The sequence below is a fragment of the Sminthopsis crassicaudata genome, chromosome 3 (genome assembly GCF_048593235.1).
Source record: "Sminthopsis crassicaudata isolate SCR6 chromosome 3, ASM4859323v1, whole genome shotgun sequence".
NCBI lineage: Eukaryota > Metazoa > Chordata > Mammalia > Dasyuromorphia > Dasyuridae > Sminthopsis > Sminthopsis crassicaudata.
Window position 1 is genome coordinate 327,363,468 of NC_133619.1, and position 25,035 is coordinate 327,388,502.

The 25,035-nt window shown below is 37.4% G+C and overlaps 1 protein-coding gene across 6 annotated transcripts in view; it reads left to right on the top strand.

Annotated features, from left to right (window-relative positions):
- CFAP91 (cilia and flagella associated protein 91) overlaps window positions 1-25,035 on the top strand; it is a 116,768-nt gene that overhangs the window by 45,062 nt on the left and 46,671 nt on the right. For all 6 annotated transcript variants that reach the window (XM_074301325.1, XM_074301322.1, XM_074301324.1 and 3 more), the window contains 7 exons: window positions 6,735-6,892; window positions 8,151-8,333; window positions 10,234-10,376; window positions 12,695-12,811; window positions 17,335-17,406; window positions 19,322-19,468; window positions 20,944-21,165. In XM_074301325.1, coding sequence (XP_074157426.1) covers window positions 6,735-6,892; window positions 8,151-8,333; window positions 10,234-10,376; window positions 12,695-12,811; window positions 17,335-17,406; window positions 19,322-19,468; window positions 20,944-21,165 — 1,042 coding nt within the window. The remainder of the gene's footprint in view (window positions 1-6,734; window positions 6,893-8,150; window positions 8,334-10,233; window positions 10,377-12,694; window positions 12,812-17,334; window positions 17,407-19,321; window positions 19,469-20,943; window positions 21,166-25,035) is intronic.

Consider the following 25,035-nt stretch of genomic DNA (forward strand, 5'->3'; position numbering starts at 1 on the left):
AGTCTGGCGGGACCTGCAGTGTTTGATTGTGGCTGCTGCTAAGTCCTGTACAACTCTAATTGTAGCTCCAGCATATTTAAGTTGGTTTTTTTTCTTGTTTTTTTGCAACATTTTCTCATTGATCTGGGAGTTTAAAAGTTAGGCAAAAACATTTCTGTTTTCTATGTGTTTTCCACAAAGGAAAGGTGATGAGTGAATTTTTTCTGTTTCTATCTTGCCCTCATGATCTGTCACTTCAGGACTTTCTTGGATTCTTTTTTTAGTTACAACTTTCAAGTAGTCCAATTCTTATATTTTCTCTTCTTGATCTGTTGTTTTTATAGATGCTTCACATTCTGTCCTTTCATTCTTTATATTTTATTTTGCTGTTTCTTGCTCATTTTTTTCTAGCTTCACTGGCTTATACTTGCCCAGTTCTAATTTTCAAAGAATTATTTACTTCTTTTAGCCTCCATATCTACTTTTCAAATTGGCTGACTTTTTTTCTCCATAATTTTCTTGGTTTTCTTAGATGGTTTTTATTATTTTTTTCTCTTTTCCTCAATGCCTCTCATTTGATTTTTAAAAAATCTTTCTTGAGTTTCCCTATGGTTAGGGAATCATATAATGTTATTTTGGGGGATATAAGAGGGTTTTGTTCTGTTTGGTTTTGTTTTACTTTACTGTCCACCCCTGAACCCTGGTCTTCCCTATTCCCATAGAAAGTTTCTTTGGTTGGGTTCTTTCTTCTTGCCTGTTTTCTTTCTTTCTTTCTTTCTTTCTTTCTTTCTTTCTTTCTTTCTTCTTGCCTGTTTTCTTTCTTTCTTTCTTTCTTTCTTTCTTTCTTTCTTTCTTTCTTTCTTTCTTTCTTTCTTTCTTTCTTTCTTTCTTTCTTTCTTTCTTTCTTTCTTTCTTTCTTTCTTTCTTTCTTTCTTTCTTTCTTTCTTTCTTTCTTTCTTTCTTTTTGTTTTTTTTAAATGAGAAGTATTAGTATAAGTACCTCTAATTGTGGGGTAGAGCGATGGTACCCCTAGATCCATTTCAGCTCTCCCTTCTGACCTGGAACCCAAATCAAAAACTTCCCCCTCCCCAGCCAGCAATATCCTTTCCCCACTATTTCTGCACTCATTGGTGGTTCCTGCTCTCCCCCAGGGCTGTTTCGGAAGCACAGCTGGGCCTGGCATTCCTAATCAGTCAAAATTCCCTTAGTCTTCCCTGACTCCTAACTCCTCACACAATGTGGGAAGTGAAAGATCCTCTGGCTCCTGCTGAGATCCCAGACAAACTCAGCTATCCCTATGGTTCCCCACTTGTTCCTACGGAGCTAGCCCGGATAGTTGGCACTTCTTATGGGTTAATCCCCAGCCTGGGGTCTTCAGACCTTCTCCAGGAGGGCCCTGTGCTGCCCCAAGTGTTGTGGATTTTTCAGAATCTATGTTCACTTGGAGATGCAAATTTGGTCTGTTTGTGGGGGAAATCTGGAGAACTTGAAATTTACTGAACTACTCTATCATCTTCCCAGAATCCTCCTCCGACAGTCCCATTTTTAAAAAGCATTTTTAAAAGTATTGCTTCTATAAACATTTATCATCTTAAGGTTATACACTCCATCTCAATGAACAAGTTTTTTAACTCTCAAAATGAAAGGGCATAGTTTAGCAAATAAATTTGTGTGATGACCAGGGCCAAGAATCCATGTCTCATTCTGGATTTTAACTCCACTATCTCTTTGGCATTATTTTACCATTATTTTAAGATGAAATATTGCCTATGTTGGCCTTGAACAGGACATCTGCAGGGTGTGGGAAGGATTTCAGAGCTAGAGGAAGATGATCCTGTGCATGTGCAGAACAGAGGAACAGAAAAGCTATAGATAAGATAGTTGCTTATTTTATTTCTATAGAGGTCAGCGAGAGTCTGGAACAGGATTCCAAGGTGATATATGCCTTCCATCTTGCTCATTTTGGAGCCTGCTATAGCACATATGTTTACAGTTGTTAGAATCACTGAAATAAAGTTGTGAAAACATATTTGGAAAAAGTGCTGATGTGTGTGGGGACATAATTATTAACCTCAGAAAACCAAAACAAAACATCATAATCCAAAGATTTACAGATCTGAAAAAAATTAGAAACAGATGGAATTGTATAAGTTGTTTTTCCACATCTTGTAGATTTTTTTTTTTAAAGCTTTGAGGTAGCAAACCATTACAAGTGGCACATCATTTTCCAGTGTTTCAAGAGTTTGGTTAAATATTTCAGGCATTTGTGGGTCCTGATTCTAGGAAAAGGATTAAAAAGCTTGAAACAGACAAAGACTCCCATCTCTCCTATAACTTCATCCATAAGCACTTCGGCATATGAAATGACAAGTTAAATGTTTACATTAAGTTAAATGTTACATTAAGCTAATGTAGAGACTCCAAAATGACCAAAAAATCATCTGAAGGCACCATTGGTCAAATGAGAAAGGATGTTTGTGCTTCTGAATGGCAGTTTGTGTATCATTAGGTAGTTGGGTAACAGTGGGTGGTACAGTCAGGAGGGACTGAGAGTTGAACTAGAGTCAGTAAGAACTGAATTCAGAACCTGCCTCATCTACATCAGATCCATGCTTGTATGATTCTAGTCAAGTCACATATCCTGTTTCAGCCTTAGTATCCTCATATGTAAAGTAATACTGGCACCTATCACATAGAGTTGTCTGGATTAGATGAGGAAAAAATGTAATGCAAACCTTAGACTGCTCTTTCTCCTCCCTCTCCCACCTCCCCTCTCTCTCTCTCTCTCTCTCTCTCTCTCTCTCTCTCTCTCTCTCTCTCTCTCTCTCTCTCTCTCTCTCTCTCTCTCTCTCTGTCTGCTGTCTCTGTCTCTCTCTCCTCCCTCTCTCTCCATCTCCATCTCCCTGTCTTTCTCCCTTCCCTGATTTTTCTTGCACTGCATGATGAATATGGAAATATGTTTAGAAAAATGCACATATTTAATCTATATCGGATTGCTTGCCGTCTAAGGGAGGAGGAAGAGAGGAGAGAAGGAGAAAAAATCTGGAACACAAGATTTTGCAAAGGTGAATGTTGAAAACTATCTTTGCATACATATGGAAAAATAAAATATTATTTGAAAAAGAAATGGACAGCCAAGCAATACAGATCCCCTCTTAGAAACTTAAACACAAATGGACATAAAAAAACTTCCAATCAAACACTAAACGTAATTCCTAAACTGTCCCCTATTACATGTACCACATGTCTATTATCTTTGATTGCTCTTTAGAACTGTCAAGAAAGAAATTACAAGAGAATTCTTAAATTGAAATGTAACAAGTTTAGAGTGATCATGTTATTTTGCTGGAGTTTAGGGATGGACCTGCAATTCCATTAGCAGAAGGACCTGCCAGGTGAAGAAATTCTCTAGAATACATTTTACAACCTTCTCTTTGTGACTTGAGTTGCCTAAAGAAGAAGTGATTGTTGATAGCTTGGATTTCTTCCTCTGAAAATTACCCATTCATGTCCTTAGACCAGTTTATCAATTGGGGAATTGTTCTTAATTTCACAAAATTGAAACAGTTCCCTCTATGTCTTAGAAATGAAAGCTTTGTCAGAGGAACTTGCTACAGAAATTTTTTTTCCATATTTCTTCCATTTGTCAAAATCTTTTCTAATTTTAGCTTCATTGGTTTTGTTTTGTAAAAACTTTTAAATTTTAAATAATTTGACAATTCTTAATTTCACAGACTTGAGGGATTAAAAAGATGCTTTATCAAAGAATCATAGAATTGGAACTGGGAGGGACCTCAAAGGCTATCTTTCCAAAATTTCAAATAGGCTTCTAAGTAAGGTCATTTAATGCCTTGTTATGTCTTAGGAAAAGTTTATAGTTTTATTGGAAATAATGCTTTGAACAAAATTGTTGTCAAACATGAGGCACTGAGTACATAGCCTCAACATTTTCACACTTTGGAGAGACAGATGCCCTATTACAAAAAGATATTGAAAATGCAAAGAGGCATCTGGTTAGTGTGGCAACACAGTTCCTATAAAATGAAAATCTTGTCAAGACTGTCAACTGTTTCTTGCAGATCTGTCTCCAACTACCATCTCCATTAAATGATGCAGTCAGAAAGACCTCCCTGCTATCAGAAAATTACTCTTGTTTAGAGTTTTTCCCTTATTGAATTTAAACCTGGGAGAAAGTAGAGGGTGCTTTACAATAAGTAGCACATATTTTTACCAAAAGAATTGAAAATCATTTAGCTACAAAACATGCAGAGATGTCCTCAATGATCTGCTATTCTTTTTGTCAGCAATAAAACCTCAGCATTTTAAATGGATTTAGAATATTAAAATTAGAAAAAATTATACATAAATATGTATCATTTGAATGGTTCTAATTTCGATTGCCATCATAAATTTTCATTTTACTTAATTTTCCCTTCCTAGAAATTCATAGTGGCAGGTATGCTCCTTCCTTTTATCCTCATAACAATATTAATAGCAGTGGCATGAAAGAAGTTTGGTTGGTATACTTATTACATTTTCAGATGATATAAAGCTGCTCTCAGATAACTAAGAGATGGAAGAAACAAGATTTTAAAAGTTCAATAGGCTGAAGCTAATAAGGTTAAATGTAATAAGTATAATAACAGCCCTTATTTAGGTTAAAGAAATCAACTGTACAGCAGAAGTGAGGCTAGGCAACAGTTCATATGAAAAAAATGAGGAGTTTTAGTGGACTCAAAGCTCAGAATGAATTAGCATTATGATACAGCAATTTCAATAGAGCTAATACGATCTGAGGCTGTGTACTAAGAAAGAGAAACAGAATGTCTAGAACTAGGGAGGTGATGGTCCCTGTAGGGGATGGGTCTGGGCAGGACACAGTTGGAACAGTATGTTCAGATCAAGGCATCCAGTTTTAGAAAAGACTCTGACAAGCTAGAGTGTATCAATAGGAGGATGACCAGGTTGGACATGAATCTGGAAACTGTGTCCTATAAAGATAATTTGAAGAATTCACTGTGCTACCTAGCTGCCCCTGTTTGGGGTTTTCTTGATAGAGAAACTGCAATAGTTTGCCAGCTCATTTTGCAGACATGGAAATTAAGGTAAACAGGATTAAGTAGGAATGACAAATTAGCTATCTTCAAGTACTTGAAGGGATTAGATGAGTTTTTCTTAAATCTTGAGGATAGAATTAGGGGGTAATAAAGACAGATTTAATTTTGACATTTAAACATTTTTTTCTAAATTTTCAGACAGTAGTTGACTCTTTTCATGAGAAATTTTCAAGTAGAAACTAGATAACGAGTTGTTTAGGATGATAATATTGAGGAGAACTTTTCTCTCTTGGGTCAGGGAGAGGCTAAATGATGTCTTTGTTGTTTAGTCGTTTTTCAGTAACGTCCGATTCTTCATGATCCCATTTGGGGATTTCTGGGCAAATATACTGGAATAGTTTATCTCTTCCTTAGGTGTTAAGTACAGGGATATTCCTAGGTAATTGTATACTTAGACTCAAATTTCTCTCTCTAATTGAATTTCCCAACCCAAGGCCCTCAGTCTTATTGTCAGAGACATCACTGAAGTTTGTGGGGAGCTTTTTCTTTTTGTTGTTCAGTGATCACAATTGTGTTCAACTCTTTGTGACCCCATTTGGGGTTTTCTTGGCAAAGATACTGGAGTGGTTTGCTATTTCCTCCTTCAACTCATTTTACAGATAAGTAAACTGAGACAAATAGGGTTAAGTGACTTGCTAAGGGTCACACAGCTAGAAAATACCTGAGGCTGTATTTGAACTTAGGAAGGTGATTCCTCCTGACTCCAGGCCCAGCACTCTGTCCGCTGTGCCACCTAGCTGCCCTAATAAATGAACTCTGAAGGCCTTTATATCTCTGAGATACTATGATTCTAAGATAATAAGATAATAATTCTAAGATAATAAATAAGTAGGTTAAAAGGCAAAAAAGTACAATCAATGAACAGAATACAGATATGAATTTATATGTCTTTGGTCTTACTCTCCCATTCTAACTGATGGTTATAATCACTTATTTTGTACTAAAGACATATTATTTTGCCACTTAAATGGCCTTTCAACATGCACTTATTTGCTAATTAATCCATAACTATATTTGAATGTCAGTCATCCTTGATAATGACCGTGTCAGTTAAATGCCACACATTGGACTTTAGGTTACACACACTAGAAAATAAAAACAAGATACTTTTTAAAGGGATTTGTGGTAGATCCTGAATTAAAAACGCTAAGGACATGTCAAAACCTTTTGAATTACTTGGAATCCTTAATAAATAACTGGAAGGGAGATAGAGAACTTCAGAATCAGAGGGAACCTTTGGGATAGGCACTCCAATAAATTCCTACTGATCAATTGATTTAAATAATGATGTGTAGCATGTTAAGAGGATAAAAGGGGAGCAGCAATGATTTGTCACCCATGAAAATTATTTTTAGTGGTCTTCATAAACATCTCCTTAACCTGATTTGTTGATGTAACCAAACCCTGCCACTTGTCAAAAAAAAAAAAAAAAAAAAAAAGTGTGACTTTAATTAGATTAATACTTGATAGTGTTCAAAGTACAGATTTAGGCTTTAGTCTCTGGAAATATCACATAACAAAATAATTGACAAATAAGCACCAACCAGAATAAAGATCAGAATTTTTGGTAGAGCCATTTTGTACTTTATTGGAGGATTTCTATTTGAGATGTATGTTTGCATATTTGTCATTTAAAGACTGCAGGAACTTCAACTAGAGGTCCTCAAACAGCTACTGAAGAAGCGAGAAGATGACCAAAATGAAATGAACATAAAGCGTTTGAATGCCCAGTGGTCTCAACTTCAGGGAGAAAAGGAAGAGAAATTGGCAAGAATTAGACATGAACACGTGAAAGGTAATTTTTGTCATAGGAAAGATCAGGGAAATGGAACAGTTGGGTTGAAGTAAGCTCTCAAATAGACAATGTAATTAAAAATGCTGAATATTTTGTTTATTTTTGCTGAGTCAGTTGGGGTTAAGTAACTTGCTCAGGGTCACACAGCTAGGAACTAAGTATCTGAGTTCAGATTTGAATTTGAATTTGACTTCAGGGCTGGTGCTCTATCTATTACACCAAAATGCGGAATTTTTTAAAAAAAATCATCTTAATGTACACAACCAGAAGTGAGAAAAGGATAATGATATATTGTTAAAGCCAAAAAAAGAGAAACAGCAAAAATTGAATTCTAGAAAAATCCACTGATAATTGCCTAGCAACCAGGTTATTTAAATTAGGAAGAAGGAACATAGTAGGCAGATCTCTACCATAGGGTTTCCTTCATTTGGGGATACTGTAGTTCTAGATGATAGGACTTAAAAAGTGTTAAGACTTGAAAGAGAGTTTGGACAATAAAGTGAAAATAGCCATTGTAAGTCTTAGTTATATTTTAAATATTTATGGTAGTAATTTTCTCCTATCTACAAAGCAATTCTAAAAACATGCAATTGGGGCATTAATTTATCCTGAGACTATTCAAGATGGACCTGAGACTATTCAAGAATGGTCTTCTTTCCATTTTTTTTAGGTTATCTCAGGAAAGAATTTAAGCTCAGTATTGAAATTGATTTTGTGTTCAGCAACTTCTGAAGCTATTGGTATGGGATTAGACTAAGAAACATACAACTATTAACAGTTTTAATAATTCATAAAACCCATAAAAAGCTTTATATAAACATAAATTATAGTGAAAGGGAAGAGTCCCCAAGACTTTCATTTTTTGTATTTCTAGTGTGTGTAACTCATAATATGAGAAACAAAAATGTTTCTTGAATTCAACTTTCACTATGTGAATACAACTAGAAATCAGATTTCAGTTAGTTTCCCATGTGATCATATAGTTTTGAACACCATAAATACCATATATATGGATACATGACTTTCAGTATAGCATTGCAAAAAATACCAAACTCAAACATCAATGTTCCTCAACATAAAATGTCTATTTAAAGAAAAAGAGAAGTAGCTGAGATTTGTGTTGGAATTAAATGTCACTCTGAACATAACCTAGGTTAGTTTGGAAGCTGGCCTTTGGCTAAATTTAGTTTGTTAAGTAAATCACTCTTTAGAACAATACCTTTGAGGCAATTTATCATGTAGTTGTATTACATTTCAGAAATCAGAAAACTGGTGGCAAGAGCAAGAAATGTGGAGGGGAAATTTGAGAGAAGAAACATCATTAGTGACTATAATAATTTTGCATCTCAAGTCTATGGACCTCTTTCTCGACTGGGTTGTTTTCCAGACAATAAATCGGAGCGTTTTGTTGTCAAAAACCACTTTCTTAACACCTATGAAGGTAAGTCATCATGAAAAATTCAAGCATATAGGTGTAACAGAGTATAACAGGTGTTTATCTTATAAACAACAACAACAAAAAAAAAACAGGGGATAACACATCTAATGGAAGCCAAATATAAGAAAACCATGACTGCGGAAAGAATAAACCAGGGAAATTATTCTTGTAAATACAGTGTTATTTTGAAAAAACAAACTTCTTTTCAGGAAGAACTTAAGAAATATATGCATCAGGGATACTAACAGGGTATCCAAGGGAAGCAGGGTTGCCCAGTAATTAGCTGACAAGAAGGAAGAGATAGAAAAAAATTACTATAGAACTGGAACTGGGCATCAAACAAGGAAAGATTGATTATATGAAAACCAAGGATGAACCTATCATGCTAGAAAATGAATTCTCTCCCTTCTCATCTCTGCCACCTGGTTTCCTTCAAGTCCCAGCTGATAACTCACCACCTACAAGGATCCAATTTCTGTTACTGCTTCTGTCTTCCTTCTGAGATTGTCTGTAATTCATCTTGTACATATCTTGTTTGTACAGTTGTTTGCTTGTTGTGTCTCTCTTTAGATTTCATAATCTAAATCCTTAAGAATAAGAACTGTCTTTTGCCTTTCTTTTTATCCCTAGCACTTAACACAATGCCTGAAACATATGTTCTTAATAAGCACTTCTCTGATTGACTGTTTTGCTTTTGGGAGAGTGACTTCCAATAGAGACTAGAATATGCCTTGAAAATAATTTCAAACTAGGAGCAATTAGCACATAGCAAGTAAAAGAATGTAAATGTCAAGTATTTAGAAATGTTTACTTTCAGGGCCAAATCCTTTTGGTCCAGGCCATCTTTCCAGCTCTGGCTTCATTTTTCCATACTCAACCTTGACTCCATAGTTGGCTTTTATACTACTAGTTAGCTACTTCTGTCAAATCATAGGATCATAGCTTTAGAGCCAGAAGAGATTATGGTCCTTCAAAATGCTTCCTTGTTGCCATTCTGTTTCAGTGGAATATTTTTTGGCTTCCTTCCTTGAATTACTAATTTAAACAGTTTAAAAAGACCAAAGTTTCCCTCTGCAGTCAGAGCCATCTGCAACAGTCCTGATCTATAACTGACCATTGGCCAGAGGGGAAAGTGAAGCAGGTGACCTTGTCCAACCCTCTCTCACTTAAGTCCAATTCACCTGCATGTCATGGCATCACCTCCCTGACTGTCATGGTCCTCTCTGAGAACAAAGGGCAAGCAGTAACAACAATACCAATAACTTTGAGCTCTTCTTCAAAACGCCATAACTGGTAGTGGTGGGTGGGTGATGGGGAAAGGAAGGGATGAAAATCTCCTCCCTCTCTTTCCCATCCCAAAAAGAGAAGAGTGATTGGTTCTTACAGATTGCTTGTTTAGCTCATTACTCATTCCTGAATTTTTAGTGTTTAGTAGGCTAACTTTTTTAAACTGACCATAAATATGACCAGTCTTCTGAGTGTTAGTGCCTTATTAGCCCATCAAAATTTCATAATTTCTGTTTACTTCTTTACTTTCTGAGATTACTTAAATCTGTATACTTAGTTTAATACCTTCTTAATTTTGCTTACTTTCCAAATTGGGAGAAAATCAGTTGGTCATCGTGATAGATGCAAAATCTTAAAGGCCTGTAGTGTTTTTTTGTTAACTGCCAGATGTTCTGGGTGTTTCTGTTCTCAAATCTGAACTCTACCTAGCTTATCCCAGTTGGGGTACAGCTTTCTTCCCTTATTTCCCCTCTTCACTTTCACATTTAAAACTTTTTTTTTTGGTCCCTTAGTTCCTAGAATAATGGGAGATGCACAGAAGGTATTAGTTAATAAACATTAATTCAATGAATGTTTTATCAAATACTTTCTTTTTTTATGTCTTTGATTCTCCTAGGGTTACTTGAACTTGAGGCCTCCCTCCCAGATTTTGTAACACAACCTCGAATCAAAACTCCAAAACCCAAAGAGCTCACCACAAAGAATAAATTTCTTAAAAAATCAGCAAGACTGGATCTTGAGTTAGCTGAGGTTCACCAGGTATAAAGTAGTCATACTTTCTTTTCTTATAAATGATTCTTAGCTGTCCATAGAGCTAGACTATGGTCTGGCTTGTGTAATTCATGCATTTAGAACAAATTACTAACAATGACGCCACACTCTAGTGAGATTTGAATGTGATAACTCCCACAATGGAGTGTGAAGCCAGAGATCAATTGGAATGCAGCTGAAGTTATGCTAATATTTCAGGACCTGGAGGTGGGAAAGGGAGGGGAGGAAGATGCTACACTTGCAAAGTGGAATTTCTGAAGGATCACTGGATCAGAGACTGAGAGGTAGAAGCTAACTCAGATGTCATATAGTCGAATCCCCTCATTTTTGTTGTTGTTTGTAGGCAGTTGGGGTTAAGTGACATACAGTCACACAGTTAAGAAGTGTCAAGTGTCTGAGGCTGGATTTGAACTCAGATCCTCTGACTCCAGGGCCAGTACTCTATCTACTGCATCATCTAGCTGCCCCACTAAACCTTTCATTTTACAAAAGAGAAACTGAGGCCCTGAGAAGTGAAGTCCATAACTCAAGGTTACCCAGACAAGCATAGTAAGCAGGGGAGCCAGGATCCTTGTTTCTTTGGGAAGAAAGATTACTGTTTTGTTGACTGTTGCTCTCCACAAAATTACAGTAGATTTTTCAAGGAAAACAAGGAGGAATACAGAGAAATTAGAATATAACATATGTATATATATAAGCATGGGCATGGACCCCAAATTATCTACTCTGTAAAACTTTAGTATGCTATATAAAGTTAAGGGATGGAATGTTAAGAAGAATGTAAACTTTAAAGAGAGACATGTACAATTCATTGAGTCTTTGAACAACAATCATACAAGCCAAAAAGAGAAGTATTTGAAACAATCTGTTATCAGATCCATGTAAATCAGTTGCTAACAAAATGTTAGCCAACTTCAAGTCTGACTACTACTATTTATCCACTGTCAGTTGGATTTGGTTTTTTTTGAGTTGTTTTTTTCAGTAGTAGTAATAAATTTGTATCAATTTCTTTATAGTTTTGGTTTTGTTTGGCTAAATTATTCAGAGATATAGAATGCTATTTTGGGTAGACAAAAAAAAGTGAGATAATGTCATATTCAACATGGTACTCAGGAGAAAGAGATCTGAAGTTGGAGAACATGGGGTCTGAGCTCATCTTTGATACTTATTAATACTCATGGGAACTTGAACAAGTTACTATACTTCTCAGGCTCAGTTTCCTTGGTTGTAAAAATGGGGAAATGGACTGGATGACTTTGTAGGTTTCTTCCAGCTTTGGATCTATGATTCTAGGATAATCCTAAAGCTGATTACCTAAAATAAGAATGGGGAAATCCAAATTAAAGTAAGTTGAAAAGAACTTTGTTGAGCTTAGTTTTCTTAAGTTTGGATTAATAGCAGAAATAATAATAAAAAGGTTTGTAGTCACTTTAAATAAATTCTATAACAATAACAAAAAAGTGATAGAAAAAATATAATTATTTTAATGATAAATAAAAATGGACAAAAATCTTTAATAAAAAAGAGTGACATAGAATTTAAAAATGAATTTTAGCAATTTTTATAGGAGTCCACTTTGATAAGAATTTGTAGGATTTACTTTCTAAGTAGCTTAGAGTGATCATATTTATTCCAATTAAGGAATAAAAACATTGCTTGGATGTAATGTTCTTCTCTAAGATTTATTGTTCTCTGGAAGCAGGTTTCTTGGGGAGCTTCTGGAGGCAGCCTTAGTTTCAGTTCAAAGTAATAATCACCTCAAATTCAACCAGGAAGTTAAAGTCCAAATCCTTTATTGTTTCCTTTTAAGTCTTGTCTCCTTCCTTGGGCTAGATTAGCTTTCTTAGAGGCCTATCTCTCTCCTTGGTTCCTGCCACTAGTCCTTTGCCTCTCCCTTCAGCCTCTAGCTCCCTCCGAATCTCCAGGCAGCACAAAGGTGAAATATGGAATGAATCTGACTGCCTCCAAGCGCGGGCTTGTGGGCTTCTGTCCCCAAGAGCTTCTTGCTTATATGCTGTACACTTGAGTACACACCAATCATTATATCACTACAAAACCATTATTTGTTGTAGAATTAAACCAGATTTAACCATTGTCTCCTCACCTCCACTTAGTATCTTGTTTCAAGTTCTGGCCCATAACCTCTCCTTGTAGGATCAGATCAATCATACTGAACCATGCTAAATTCGATAATTATTGTCTCTATCAATTCCACTGTCTTGGTACCTTATAAGAATCACAACACTTGGATATAGTTATATCAAAAAAGGAGTAAAATAAACATAAAAGTACGTGTTTTATTTCAGGCACTGTTGGATAAGAAGAAGAAAAGTCCAGAACCAAAGAAAAAACTCTTCTTCCTTCAGAAAAGAGTAATACCACCACCTCGACTGCCAACACCAACCTTGGAAATGTGTACTTCTGTAAGTTAGAAATGCTTGTTGGTAATTAGAAATTCAATAATGTTATCTTAAATGGAAAACTTCCCCCTTCCTCCTTTACTGCTATATTCCAGCTCCCATTTAATTAACACTTTCATTCTTGTTAGTGGTTAAATTATCCAAAATTTTCAAGAATAAATGAAAAATATATCTAAAAAATCTGAATTTTTGGTATGCAACTTTAGTCTCCCCTCTTCTCCCCCCCCCAGGCAATTGGGGTTAAGTGACTTGCCCAGGGTCACAGAGCTAGGAAGTGTTAAGTGTCTGAGGTCAAATTTGAACTCGGGTCCTCCTGACTTCAGGACTGGTACTCTATCCACTGTGCCACCTAGCTGCTTCTTCATTTAGTCTTAATACGGGAAGACTGATAGGTGACTTAATTATGGTTTTTCAGATATATGAAACAGAACAAGAACCAGTAACAGACTTATTCTTTTATTTAAATCATGCCTGGCTCTTCATGACTCCTTGTGGGGTTTTCTGGGCAAAGATACTGGAGGGGGTTTGTCTTTTCCTTCTCCAGCTCATTTTACAGATGAGGAATCTGAGGCATATAGGGTAAAGTGACTTGCGCAGGGTCACACAGCTAATAAGTGTCTGAGACCTGATTTGAATTCAGAAAGAGAAGTGTTCCTGATTTCAGCCCCAGCCTTCTATTTACTGTCCTGCTCAGCTGCTCTAGCAGACTACTGGCAGCTATATATAGGCCTTAGGAAGGCCTGAGTTCAAATTTGGCCTCAGATGTTTATTAGTTGTATAATTTGGGGCTTAATCCTCTTTATCTCAATTTCCTCATTTGTAAAATGATCTGGAGAAGGAAATAACAAAACTACTCTACTATCTTTGCCAAAAAAGCAAAAAATCCCAAATGGAGTCATAAAAGCCTGTGATGATTGAACCACAGTAACAAAGTAACAGACTATTTTCAGTGAGGACAGAAGAAACTACAAAGTAAAAAGAAGCTGTAAACTATGCTTTAACTGTAAGAAAGGATTTACTGACAGTTCGGCTCAATTCAACAAGCATCTTCTCAGTGCTGCTTGTATACAAGGCATTGAGACTAATTCAGAATAAGCCTGGGAGAGTAAACATAGTACTAGATTGTAAAAGTCTTTGTCAAGCTGAACCATTTGTATTTCACCTTAGAAGTTATTGGGAACCATTGAAGATTCTTGAGCAAGGGAGATAACATGTTAAGATGTATTCAAAGAAGATTATTTTGTCATTGTACAGTACAGCATGGAAAGGGTAGAGAACAATCAAAGTTTAGGTATAGCCCAAGAGGGAGATAATAATGGACCTAAACTCAGGTAGTGTCTGGGTGAATGCAGAGAAGGGACCAACATGAGGGGTTTGTGGAAGTCACATCAACAAGATTTGGTAGCTAATTGGGAGAGAGTGAGAAGAGTTGAGGATGACTTGGAAGTTGTGAACTTAGATGAATAAAAGGATGGGGGTTTTGACAATAAAAATAGAAACAGTTGAAGGAGCAGGAAGTTTGTGATAAAATTTAAATGAGTTGTATCTGGATATGTTGAGTTTGGGATACTTGTAAGATATCCAGCTAGAGCTTTCTCTTTCAAGCATTTGGTGATGTGGATCTGGAACTCAAGAGGCTGGTTGTAGAAATCTGGGGGTCATCTTCAGAGAGAGGTAATGAGCGAATCCATGAAACCAAAGAGATGATCAGGAGGGAGGGAGATGGACGGGGGAAGAGAAGAGAATCCAGAGTAAAGGCTTGAGAGAGAAGACTCACAGATAGGAAATGGAAAAGGTCGCTGATGATCCCATCAAGGGGATGGAGCAACAGGTCAATATGAGAACGATGAGAAGAGACCAGAATCACACAAGCAAAAGAAACAGACCGGGCAGCATGGTCAATAGTGTTAACCATGGCGAGGGTGAGAAGGATGAGGACCAAGGCTAGCTCACTGAACCCTTAAAAGGGATTGTAGGTGATCTTCAGGAGAACAGTTTCAGTATTGAGATTGTGAAAGGGTTTGATTAAAAGTGAGGAGAAATGTAAGAATAGATGAAGGCATTACAGGATCAAGTGAAGGTCTGTGGGCAGGGGGTTTATTTAAAGACCAGAGAACCCTGGGCATGTTTGCAGGTGGCTGGGAAAAAACCAATAGGTAAGGAGAAGTGGAAGATAAAGAGAGCATACAGATGGAGTCTGAGAAGAGAGGGGATGCTCAGTATTGGCAGCTGTCCTGAGATTGGTGTACAGCTACATTGGGATTTTGTTTGCTCCAGGGTAGCCAAGGCATTAACTTGCCTTAATTCAGGTGCATAAATCCATGAATGATCTCTCAAATTCCCTTCAGACATTATGATTCTAGAGTTAAGTAGAGCATGGGAAAATTATATAAGAAATACCTAGCATTTATTTTTACTTAATGCAAACTTTAAAATATTCCTGCTTTTGTGTGAGATAAATTTTTAAAAATTAACAGCATATGTATTTAAGATATACATATTTGGTCAAAAATACCAGCTGATGTATTATGTTTACTCATTGTCTTACATTTAAACTTAGTTTATTTGGCAATGCTATTTTATTTCTGATTTCTGTTTTATTGAAAATAAATTTTCTACATGCTTGATAGAATATCAGTATAAATCACCCTCTCACTCTGCCTTATTCCTCTGGAAATCAATATAAATCAACAATATAGAAAGGAAAAAGTTAGATTGGTTATATTATATGTGGAGTCATCCCCAGATAAAGAATGGGCTATGTTGGTAAAGGTTTTTGAAAAGTCTGTTGCTTGAAATTCTGGAAGGATTTTTTCATAAAAACAGTACAAGTTCCTGTCATAGTGGGTAGGTTATCAGGCTGAATTTTCAGTATGATTCATACTGTGCTTAAGGTACGTACCTATACTAAGAGGATAGGGACTAGAATCATGGTCATTGGTATAAGATACTGGGTGAGGAAGCTCCATCACCAAATGGTCACCACTTCCTCTGCAGCTTATATAGTCTTAAGAGACATAGAACATAGGTATCAGATACTTAAGCAGATGAAAATGTCATTGGGAAACATTTAGTAAAATAAATAAAAATACAGTAGAACATAGTTAATATTAATATACATTGTATTAAGTTAGTTTGCAGCCCATGCAGTTTAGTGGCTTCTGTTTTTATTGGAGACATCTCTGGCCCAGAGCCCTGAAAGACTAAGTATGCAAGGTCATATAGGGAGGTAAGACTTAAAGTTAGGTCTTCCAGGTACAGCTTTCCTGTCCCTACATTAAAAATCTCTTCAAATCTAATCATCTGCTGTAACAGTTTTTCTTGGAAGATATCTTTTAACCTGTGTGTCTGCTTTCCAAATATGTATCTTTACTCTCCTATGGAGTAGTAGGATTATATACACAGCTAGAAAGAAACTTGCCAGAAAAAGAGATGGGGGATTTGCCATGTTCCAGACCTTGGCTAGAGGTTCCTGTGGTCTGAAGAAAATGCCACAGCAAGGCAGGGATGTTGTGGTGGGGTGTGTGGTGCAGAGATATGGAAGCTTTAAACTGCATGTAAGACTAGGATCCTTATGCAAACCCTGCTGGACTGTATTCTACCCTAATAGATTCCTTAGTCAACCCTGTTCTTTTTAACTGGAGGCTCTGGGAATTGGTATGCTTGCTTTCCCTTTAAAAATGCTAAAGCCTATCTCTCCTGTTCAAGATTGTCACTTTCCTCAGAAGTTAGCTTTATAGTCTTTTGGAAGTTTTCAAGGGTTTCCAATGAAGGAGAACCAAGGAAGTATAAAAGTCTTTTCTATATTCCTCCCCAAATGTACTAAGCATTCCTTTTTTCCCCCACATAGAACATAAAGAGGAAAAACCAAGTGGAACATAGATTAATAAATGGCAAAGCTTTAGTATATTATGAACTGGATGAAGTAAAGTTTTTCTACACTCCAGAAGAAAACTTCACTTGAGATATCCTTGGCTTTTTCATAGGAGTTAGAATGGTATAAGGATTTAGAGCTGAGAAGCAGGCTGGCCGACTGAGTGGGGGCTGACAACAGAATAGAGGTTGTCTGTGCTTCTTATTAGGGCCAAGTGAGTCAGGAGCAGTGGGATTTTGGGGGAAGGGAAATCTGGAAGAAAGAACAGCTGTAGGGATTTTATTCTCCTCTTCCCTCTCATTACTACCAGCATTACCATTGCAGATCCTATCCAGGAAGGGCCCTAGAAAGAGTAATAATTGATGATAATGTGGAGTCTGGGGTCTCCTAGGTTATGGAGATAGAGGGAAGAGTAAGGAGAGTAGGGGAGTAAAATTTCACATGGCTGCAGTGATGATGGCCTAATTGTCAATGAGAAACCTATCATCTAGACCATATTGGAAATGCTAAGTCTCCTGAGCAATCTCCCCACTCCTTCAGAGGGTTTTTCATCTCAGTCTAATTTGTGTAGTCCCTTTTCTATACCCCAGGAGGTCCTGCTGCAGGCTAGTAACCTTGCATTTTAATCTCTTCCCATTTTCATCCTTTTCAGGAAGAAGAGGAGATTGAAATGGCCGTGGTCTACTTACAAAAGTTACTTCGGGGCCGAGTCATCCAGAACATGGTACTCAGTCTCTCTCACTCTCCTACAAATGTCCTTCCTGTGTGCAGTGTGGTTTGATTTCAGCCAATGAAATCTTTGTCCTGAACTCCATTCCCCATTCCCTTCTTTTTAAAGCAGAATGCCTTTGTTTTCCCAAGCTTGAACTAACCACCCACTTCTGATAGGAAGCTGGTTCTACTGGTGGGTTATTACTGCCCTTGCCCCAGCAGGGGATCTTAGCAGAACAGGAAGGAAGGCCATTATGAGAATGGTGGCAAGAGAGCTCTTTCCTTTTTTTTTTTTTTTTTTTAATGCTGAATGGAAGCATTTCCTTCACCTGGGAATCTACATAAATTTGTATATAATAGCAATATAAATTGAGTTTATTTCCTAACTTATCAAATCCCTCATTCAGAATACTTGTCTAATTTTCCATTCAGCAAGGGATGCCTGTATTCTAAAAGAGAGAACAAAAGTAGCTGAAGTATCAAAGCACTTAGATAACCTTCTTCCAAAAATGGTTGGGAAATTCTGTTGTCACAGCTTCTTTAGAGAAAGGTTGGGAAGTCCAGGTGAGCAGGGAGTATGCCGTCCTTTTAATGTATTGCCAATATTTCCTTGAGGAGGCCACCCTTCTGAGTATAGACAAGAGAATGTGCATTGAAGACTGGTGGTGGCAGCCTTAGAAAATGAATGAAGATAATGTGTTTTAGAAAAGGAGGCACCCATTTTTCAAAGGACAGAGAAGAAAAGTCTTTTTTCGGGAGTGGAGAAAGGGGTACTGTTGCCTTAGTTAGCCCAGTCTCCTGCCATAAATAAAAGAGGGGATTTGGAATGAAAACTCCATCTTTACGTTCAGAGCTCACCAGTGGGCATTCCTTATTCAGGGATAAGGGATTAGGAGTCTGTACAATTCAGATAGACAACTTTTGGCAGGATCTCATCTCTCCCATTCCAGGGCATTCCATGTGTGAGTCCTGGAAGCATCATGGGCCATAACCCCAAATGGACATAGGTACCTGTGAAGATTCTCTTCTCCTCCCATCATAGTTGCATCATCATGAAACAAATGGCAGCAACAGGCACCCCACAATTATGTCATTTCTCCTAGCCTTAGCTGCTCTCTTACACAGCATCCCACATCCCACTTCCTATGACATCTGACTCAGCCTACCCATTCCCACTCTTTGAATCTCCTAAATTCCCTGGCACATATCTGTGCACCCAGCCTCCAGCTCCATTTATCTGTCTACCAGAGTCCTAGCAGAGGAGTGATATTTTAGGGAAAAGTTTCTACCTACTGGATCATCCCTGCTTCCAGGCTTCCTCTAAGATCATTCTTCTTGTTCTACAGATACACTTTAAAGAAAAAAAGCAATAAAGTATATTTGTTTAATTAGACAATATGGTTTCAAAGCAATAAGAGTACATTTTTCTTTATTTTTCCCGAGGTCAGTCAGTGCTTTGAGAGCATTCTTGAGGTAGGCCAGTTATACCAACCACTTACACAACATTAGAGACTCTGCAGGAGGAATGTTCTTTTCCATATATTCTTTTTTTTTTTTTTGTACTGTTTCAATAATGTTTAAGGATATATCCTGGCATTTGGTCTCCATTTATTTGACAGTCCAGGTGTAATAGTGGACTCCCACTCTTTGAAAAGAGTAGCAGATGTTACATCAGCAAGTTCTTGTATGGACTGATGGCTTTTAATGGCTTCAACACCCTAAAGAGCCAGGGGTATGGGGCAGAATGGCAACTTGGGCTGCTTCTTGGGGAAACACATTGTTTTATCCCCATGAACAGGGTGGTGTGGGTTGAAATTACCTGGGCTAAGTAGTTCTTAGCATTTTAAGACAAATTTCAGTGTTAAGAACAAAGCTCTGTCTGTTCTCAGAACTTCTGACTCACACTTTCTCTGTGTATTTTGATTAAGATGTTTGAAGGAAAAGAAAAGCGTTTAGAATTGATCAATGAATTGCGGACTACCCATTCACTGCAAGAAGATGACAGACTGATGAAGAAACTAGAGAAGCAGGTGACTCTGGCCTTGCAAAGGCAGAGGAACTTGCATGAAGAAAAGGTCTGTTAATCATTTTGAAAAGGACATCAAATTTTTTTTTCCAAACTTTTCAGATATGGTAGCAAACAACCATGCATGCTGTGAGGATAGTTTATTTTGACACATATCTGGGCTATAGATTATTGTGTGGTTAAGTGATAAAAAAAAAAAAAATTTACCCATTTGGGGCTGAAGAGCCCAGGGCCCTGTTCTGCTGATTAGTCACAAGGCCTTGGATAGCTGCTTTTGCCTCATAGATCTCAGTTTCCTTATTAAAATCAAGGATGTTGGAATCAGTCTTTCCAAGAGCCCTTCCAGCTCTCATCTTGTATGTTCTGTGTAAAACAAGTAATCTTGACACAGATTTAGTAACAAGCATAATTTCTGTTGTGCTTCATTTTATTGGACATCAGTGGTATTCAGTATGGATGATCCATAATAATGAAACTTTTACACAACTGCAGTTCCATGGGACTTGGGCTCCTCAGGTGACAGATCCTGGCGGTCAGTGTCCCAGCAGGAGCAGCAAAGTGCAGAGTTGAGTCATTGGGGCCCACTTTTGGTATAGCAGCAGGACTAGATACAGACACATTGCAAAAGGCAGCCAAACTCTGCAGTGGGTAGGGATGTATTGCCTTCCTGCTAACAGCCCAGCTGTGGAAGGAGGGAGTCTCGGGATCTCAGTGTTTGATTCTGCTAAGGAAAGTGGCTTTGGCTAGGGAGGAAGGACTTCTTTCAGGATGAGAAGCAAGGGGGCACTCTCTGTGCTATGGTTGTGACAGTGACTGAGCGTCCATTGTGATGCACCAGTGTCAGAAAGCGCCAAAGCAGGAGCCAGTATGTAGGTATAACAATGGCCCAGCCAGTTGCTGGGAGGTATTGCTGCTAATTCCTCCCTAGAGTTGGTTATTGAAAGCAGGACTGTGCTGTATAAAATATTATCAAGCTGCTTCAGAGCTTAAGACTAAGCATCTTGGCTCTGAGGAAGATAAAGGGAGCATAAAGAGCCTCTGATGTGGAATATCCTGGACCAGACCAAGGTCAGGATGTGGAGCTCACACACACACAGACAAGTCTGGTTTTCCAGCCCTGTTTGTTTTTGTGCATGAATTAGTAATCTGCTGTTTTCCAGAATCATTTAAAAATGCCAGGTGTTTTAAAATAAATCAGTATTTTACCCCACATTGAAGGGAATCATGTTTGATTAAAGCTTTGCTGAATTCTTAGGAAAATCTCTGCTTGAGTCCAGCCCTCAAGGACTAGAAATTCATCTATCTCACCCTGTAATAGAATAGTATGACTAGAGATACTTGCACTAAGGACACTTGAAAATGAGGTCTTATCTAGAAATCATACAAATAATTTGATATTAAGAATAAATATGGCCAGAAAGAGGCCAGGCAGACAGGAATTTTAGATACTTTAATTTACACAGCAGTCCTCGGTAGGGATAAATCAAATTATCTAAGATTCTTTTTTTTAAATTTGTTTTTCAGATGGCAATGATTGAAAATCACTTGGGTGGACTGGAAGGAAAGGCATTAGTAGACATGTTTGACTTTCTCTCCAAAGAACTCATTAGACTGCAAGAGGAAAGGAGGATCCATGCCTTTGCCATGCTTGCCGAGAGGCAGAGGCGGATTCGAGAAGCTGAGGAGAGTGGCCGTCGCCAGGTGGAGCAGAGGCGCCAGCGTGAAGAGGATCAGATATTTAAAGAGGCGAGTAGAACATGGATGCCACTGGCAACACAGAGCAGAGAGGTTATCTCTTTGACTCTTAACACACCAGTGAGTGAACACTACTCAGGGCAGGAGGATGGGAAGGAAGCTTCTTTTGGGAAAGTGGCTGCTATGCCCTTTAAAATTCACAAGAGATTGTTTGAGCTATGAATCTCATTCTTGAATGATGTGCCATCCGCTATCACAGATTGGTAAGGAAACAACTTTTATCCAGTTTGAATGTCACAGTCAACATGCCCCTTACATTTTTAATATATTAAGTTGAATTATTCTGGGACATTTATGTTATCTCTCCATACATGCCACAATTTACTGAAATTTGAGTTGGCAATTTGAAAACTTTTATCAAATACATTTTATTTTAAGATGGCAGAAAGCCAGAAGGGTTATCTGTACATCTTTCAGTCAGAATAAGCCAAGTATAACCAGAATTGAAATCATCAAATATGAATGGCTGAATAATTAAAAGTCACTTAAGTCAGTAGTAGAATAGGTCATTTGAATATGAACCAAATGAAAATGAACAAAGAAAATTGAATGTTTGACATAAAACAAAGTTAAAGAGAACGATATCTTCAAACCTCTTCTAGAGATTGGGAAATTCTCTAGGATTAAAATGCTAATTAATTTCATTAATGAACCAAGTTTAAGGCTTTTCCACTTAGCATTAACTTTGAAGAGGCATAGTGGTTTAGTGGAAAAAAAATCAATCAGAAGAGGGTTAAAACCCTTACCTGTGTAGGCATGAACTAATACCTTAACTGCTCTGGACCTGTTTCCTTATCTGAAAAATGAGATAGAAGGCCTCTAAGATATCTTTTGGCTCTAATTGTATGAGCCTATAAGGTCACTGGGAATCAGAAGAGAAGGGTTTCTTTCTGTTTCAGGAGGTATCATTTATGCACTTTAATGCATTTATTAAGCATCACACAACTACTATGTGCAAAAGAAATGTGAGAGCGTTTATCATCAAATAGGGAAAGAAGCAAGATGACTTATGGGGTCGTGCCCTCATGGAGGTCATTCTCACTGAGGGAGATAATGCATCAAGGAAAGTCTGTTGCAGAGTGGATGGAAGATTCAGTGGTTCTAGGGGTACAGTGTTAGGTAGATAAGTCTGGCCCCGTGCCCTCCATCTAACCATCAGGATTCTCTAGTTGGGGATTCTTTGCTAGTTGGATTCATGTGAATGACTGTGTTTCCTTTGTAGTTGAGGAGTGTGGGCCCACAGTGTGGGAAAGGAAAGGACTGAGGGCAGAAGTGGAACATGCTGCCCCCCCATGGGGTTTGGGGTTGAGGAATGGCATATGTAGACCACTGGCAACCCAGATCTAGAGAAAAAGGAAAATTTAGCCCCAAAAGGTTAGGGTGGCTCTCCAAATTGATTAAATCCAAATTTTGCTCACTGCTTACATTCATTTACTGAGGCAAGAAAATCATGTCCATTTGGTATTCTCTTATCCAGGTACTGTCCTATGGGTGATTTGTCTTGATTTTGCTATTTGATTTGTGATTCCTGCTTGACCTGAGAGTAGAAAATATTGCTCTGTTGGGAGTTCAAGCTGTGATTTGTATGACTGTCATCTTGAAGTTCCTTATGCTAAATGCGAGAAGTAGTTTATGAGTCCTTGAATTATGGAATAATTGTGAAAATTATGAAAATAGTGTTGACCTTGGAGATCCCCAATTTTAAGAGCTACTGGACCACATTTTAAATGCTACTGGCTTTTACTTAATTATTCTAACACTTTATACCTATACTATACTTGGATAGCCTATACTTTTGAATCTCAGGATTGCTTTCAAGGTTCATAGAACCACCACAGGGCTCAGAGTCTGGAATAAATGGCTTTAGGGAGTGAACAGATAATAATTTAGGTTAACTTTAAGAGGTGCAAGTCATGGATCCTCCTCCTTCTCTGATGCTTCATAGTATTGTTGAGTTCACCCTGGGTTTTTAAGGGTTGCCCTACCAAGCACAAACTATAGTAGGTTTTCTTGTGCTCAATAGGCTTTGTGTATCATCTTGATTTTAGATTATGTTTGTTTTCTAAGGGCCAGCCTAGCCTGAGCACAGATAGACTCCTCACCAGGAAGCTGGCTGCTCAGTAAGGAACTCTTTAGATTTCACAAATCTATAAGACAAAGAAAATATAAAATAATTTTCAGTGCTAGACATGCCACCTCTTCCTCTTTTGTAATAATATGGCTAAGAATCATGGTATTTTAGAAACATCTCTAAATATTAATTTAGCCTTTGGTATGTATTATACATACAAGATTCTTGTTTACTGATAAATGAACAAATTACCCCTGGGAAGATCTGCATCTTGACATCTTCAAGAGCTGTAGACACAACAAGGTTGCCACTAAATGACAACAGGATGGCTTGCAGCTTCTCCTTGGGGAAGCATCCAGAGGAAGCAAAAACATCTTGTTATCAGATATTTGTTCATCTTCTTTTGGACTACTCATGAAAATTATTTGCAAAAGGAATGCAAAAATAATGCAGCTTATGTCCTTAAATTTTTCATTTCAAAAAAGATAGAAAAATTCTTTAAACCCTTCAAATCAAAATAACTTTGATACTTTGATTTCATCACAAAAGTAAAGATGGGGGAAAGAGCTAAAAGAGTAGGAGAAGATGGGTTAATTATATAAAATGGAAGAGACAAAGGGTGAGAGTAGTAAATTGTGAGAACAAAAATGAAAATTGGTACTAAACTTGAATAAAACTGAGGGGGAAAAGTTAGGTTATACAACAATAACAACTTTTAGCTATTTAAACAAGTTACTACTGATATTGAAAACTAAGAAACAGATGGAGGAAAAAACATAGATACTGATAATAATAGTATCTTACAGAAATTTAATCAATATAAATCAGTTGTCATAACAAGAAGACCAAAATGTTAGAAACTGCCTCACCAGTAGAGATTTCTTCTCCTTGCCAGGTGGAGAGTTGTAGCAACCAAGGGAAATTCCAGTTTATAACATAAACTCATTTGTAAAAAATCTTATAGATGATGATGAAAAATTATGAGTAAAGTCACTTAATCTTTGTTTGCCTCAATCTCCCCATCTATGAAATGGAATTAATAATAGTATCTAATCTCCCTGAGTTGTTATGAGGATCAGATGAGATAATAAATTGTAAATTGCTTACCACAATGTCTGGTACATGGTAAGTGCTATATAAATATCAGTTATTGTTATTGTTATTATTATTATTATTATTAGGTTGGTGAAAGATCAAACTAAACAAAATTATCCCAAAGTCTTTTAGGATGTCCTCAAAGGAGAGCAACAAATAGATGAAAAGTGGGACAGATGCGTAAAAATATTTTTGCAAACTTGTTTCATCACTGAGATATGTCACCACATCTGATACCCCTCATATTATAGTTCTGGATGTGCTCCTTGAGGAAGAAATGGACATGGCACTGAAGGAATGAAACATGAGAACATCAGTAAGATTTTCCTTTTTTAGGGGTGACCCAGTTTTGAGGGCCCTGAGAAATCATTTCCAAAAAAGGTGGGAAAATCTCCTAAGCAAGATAACCAAAAAAGGGATGTCACTACTAACTGATGTACCTTTTTTCTTGTCTGTGCAAAACTCGTAGGAGATTAATTTACACATGCACAGAGAGCATTCTTAATGAGGGTAACAGAGGGGAGCAGGCAACTGCACATTGGACGACAAGGTATAGGGAATATAAGATCCTAATGTGCTTATTGTTTGCTGAGTACAGAGATTATGTTTGATTCAGTAGAGAAAAGCGCTTCCTGAAGCCTCTGCACCCATAAGATGGCTTCCATGTACCGTGCACATGACAGAATCATACAAGA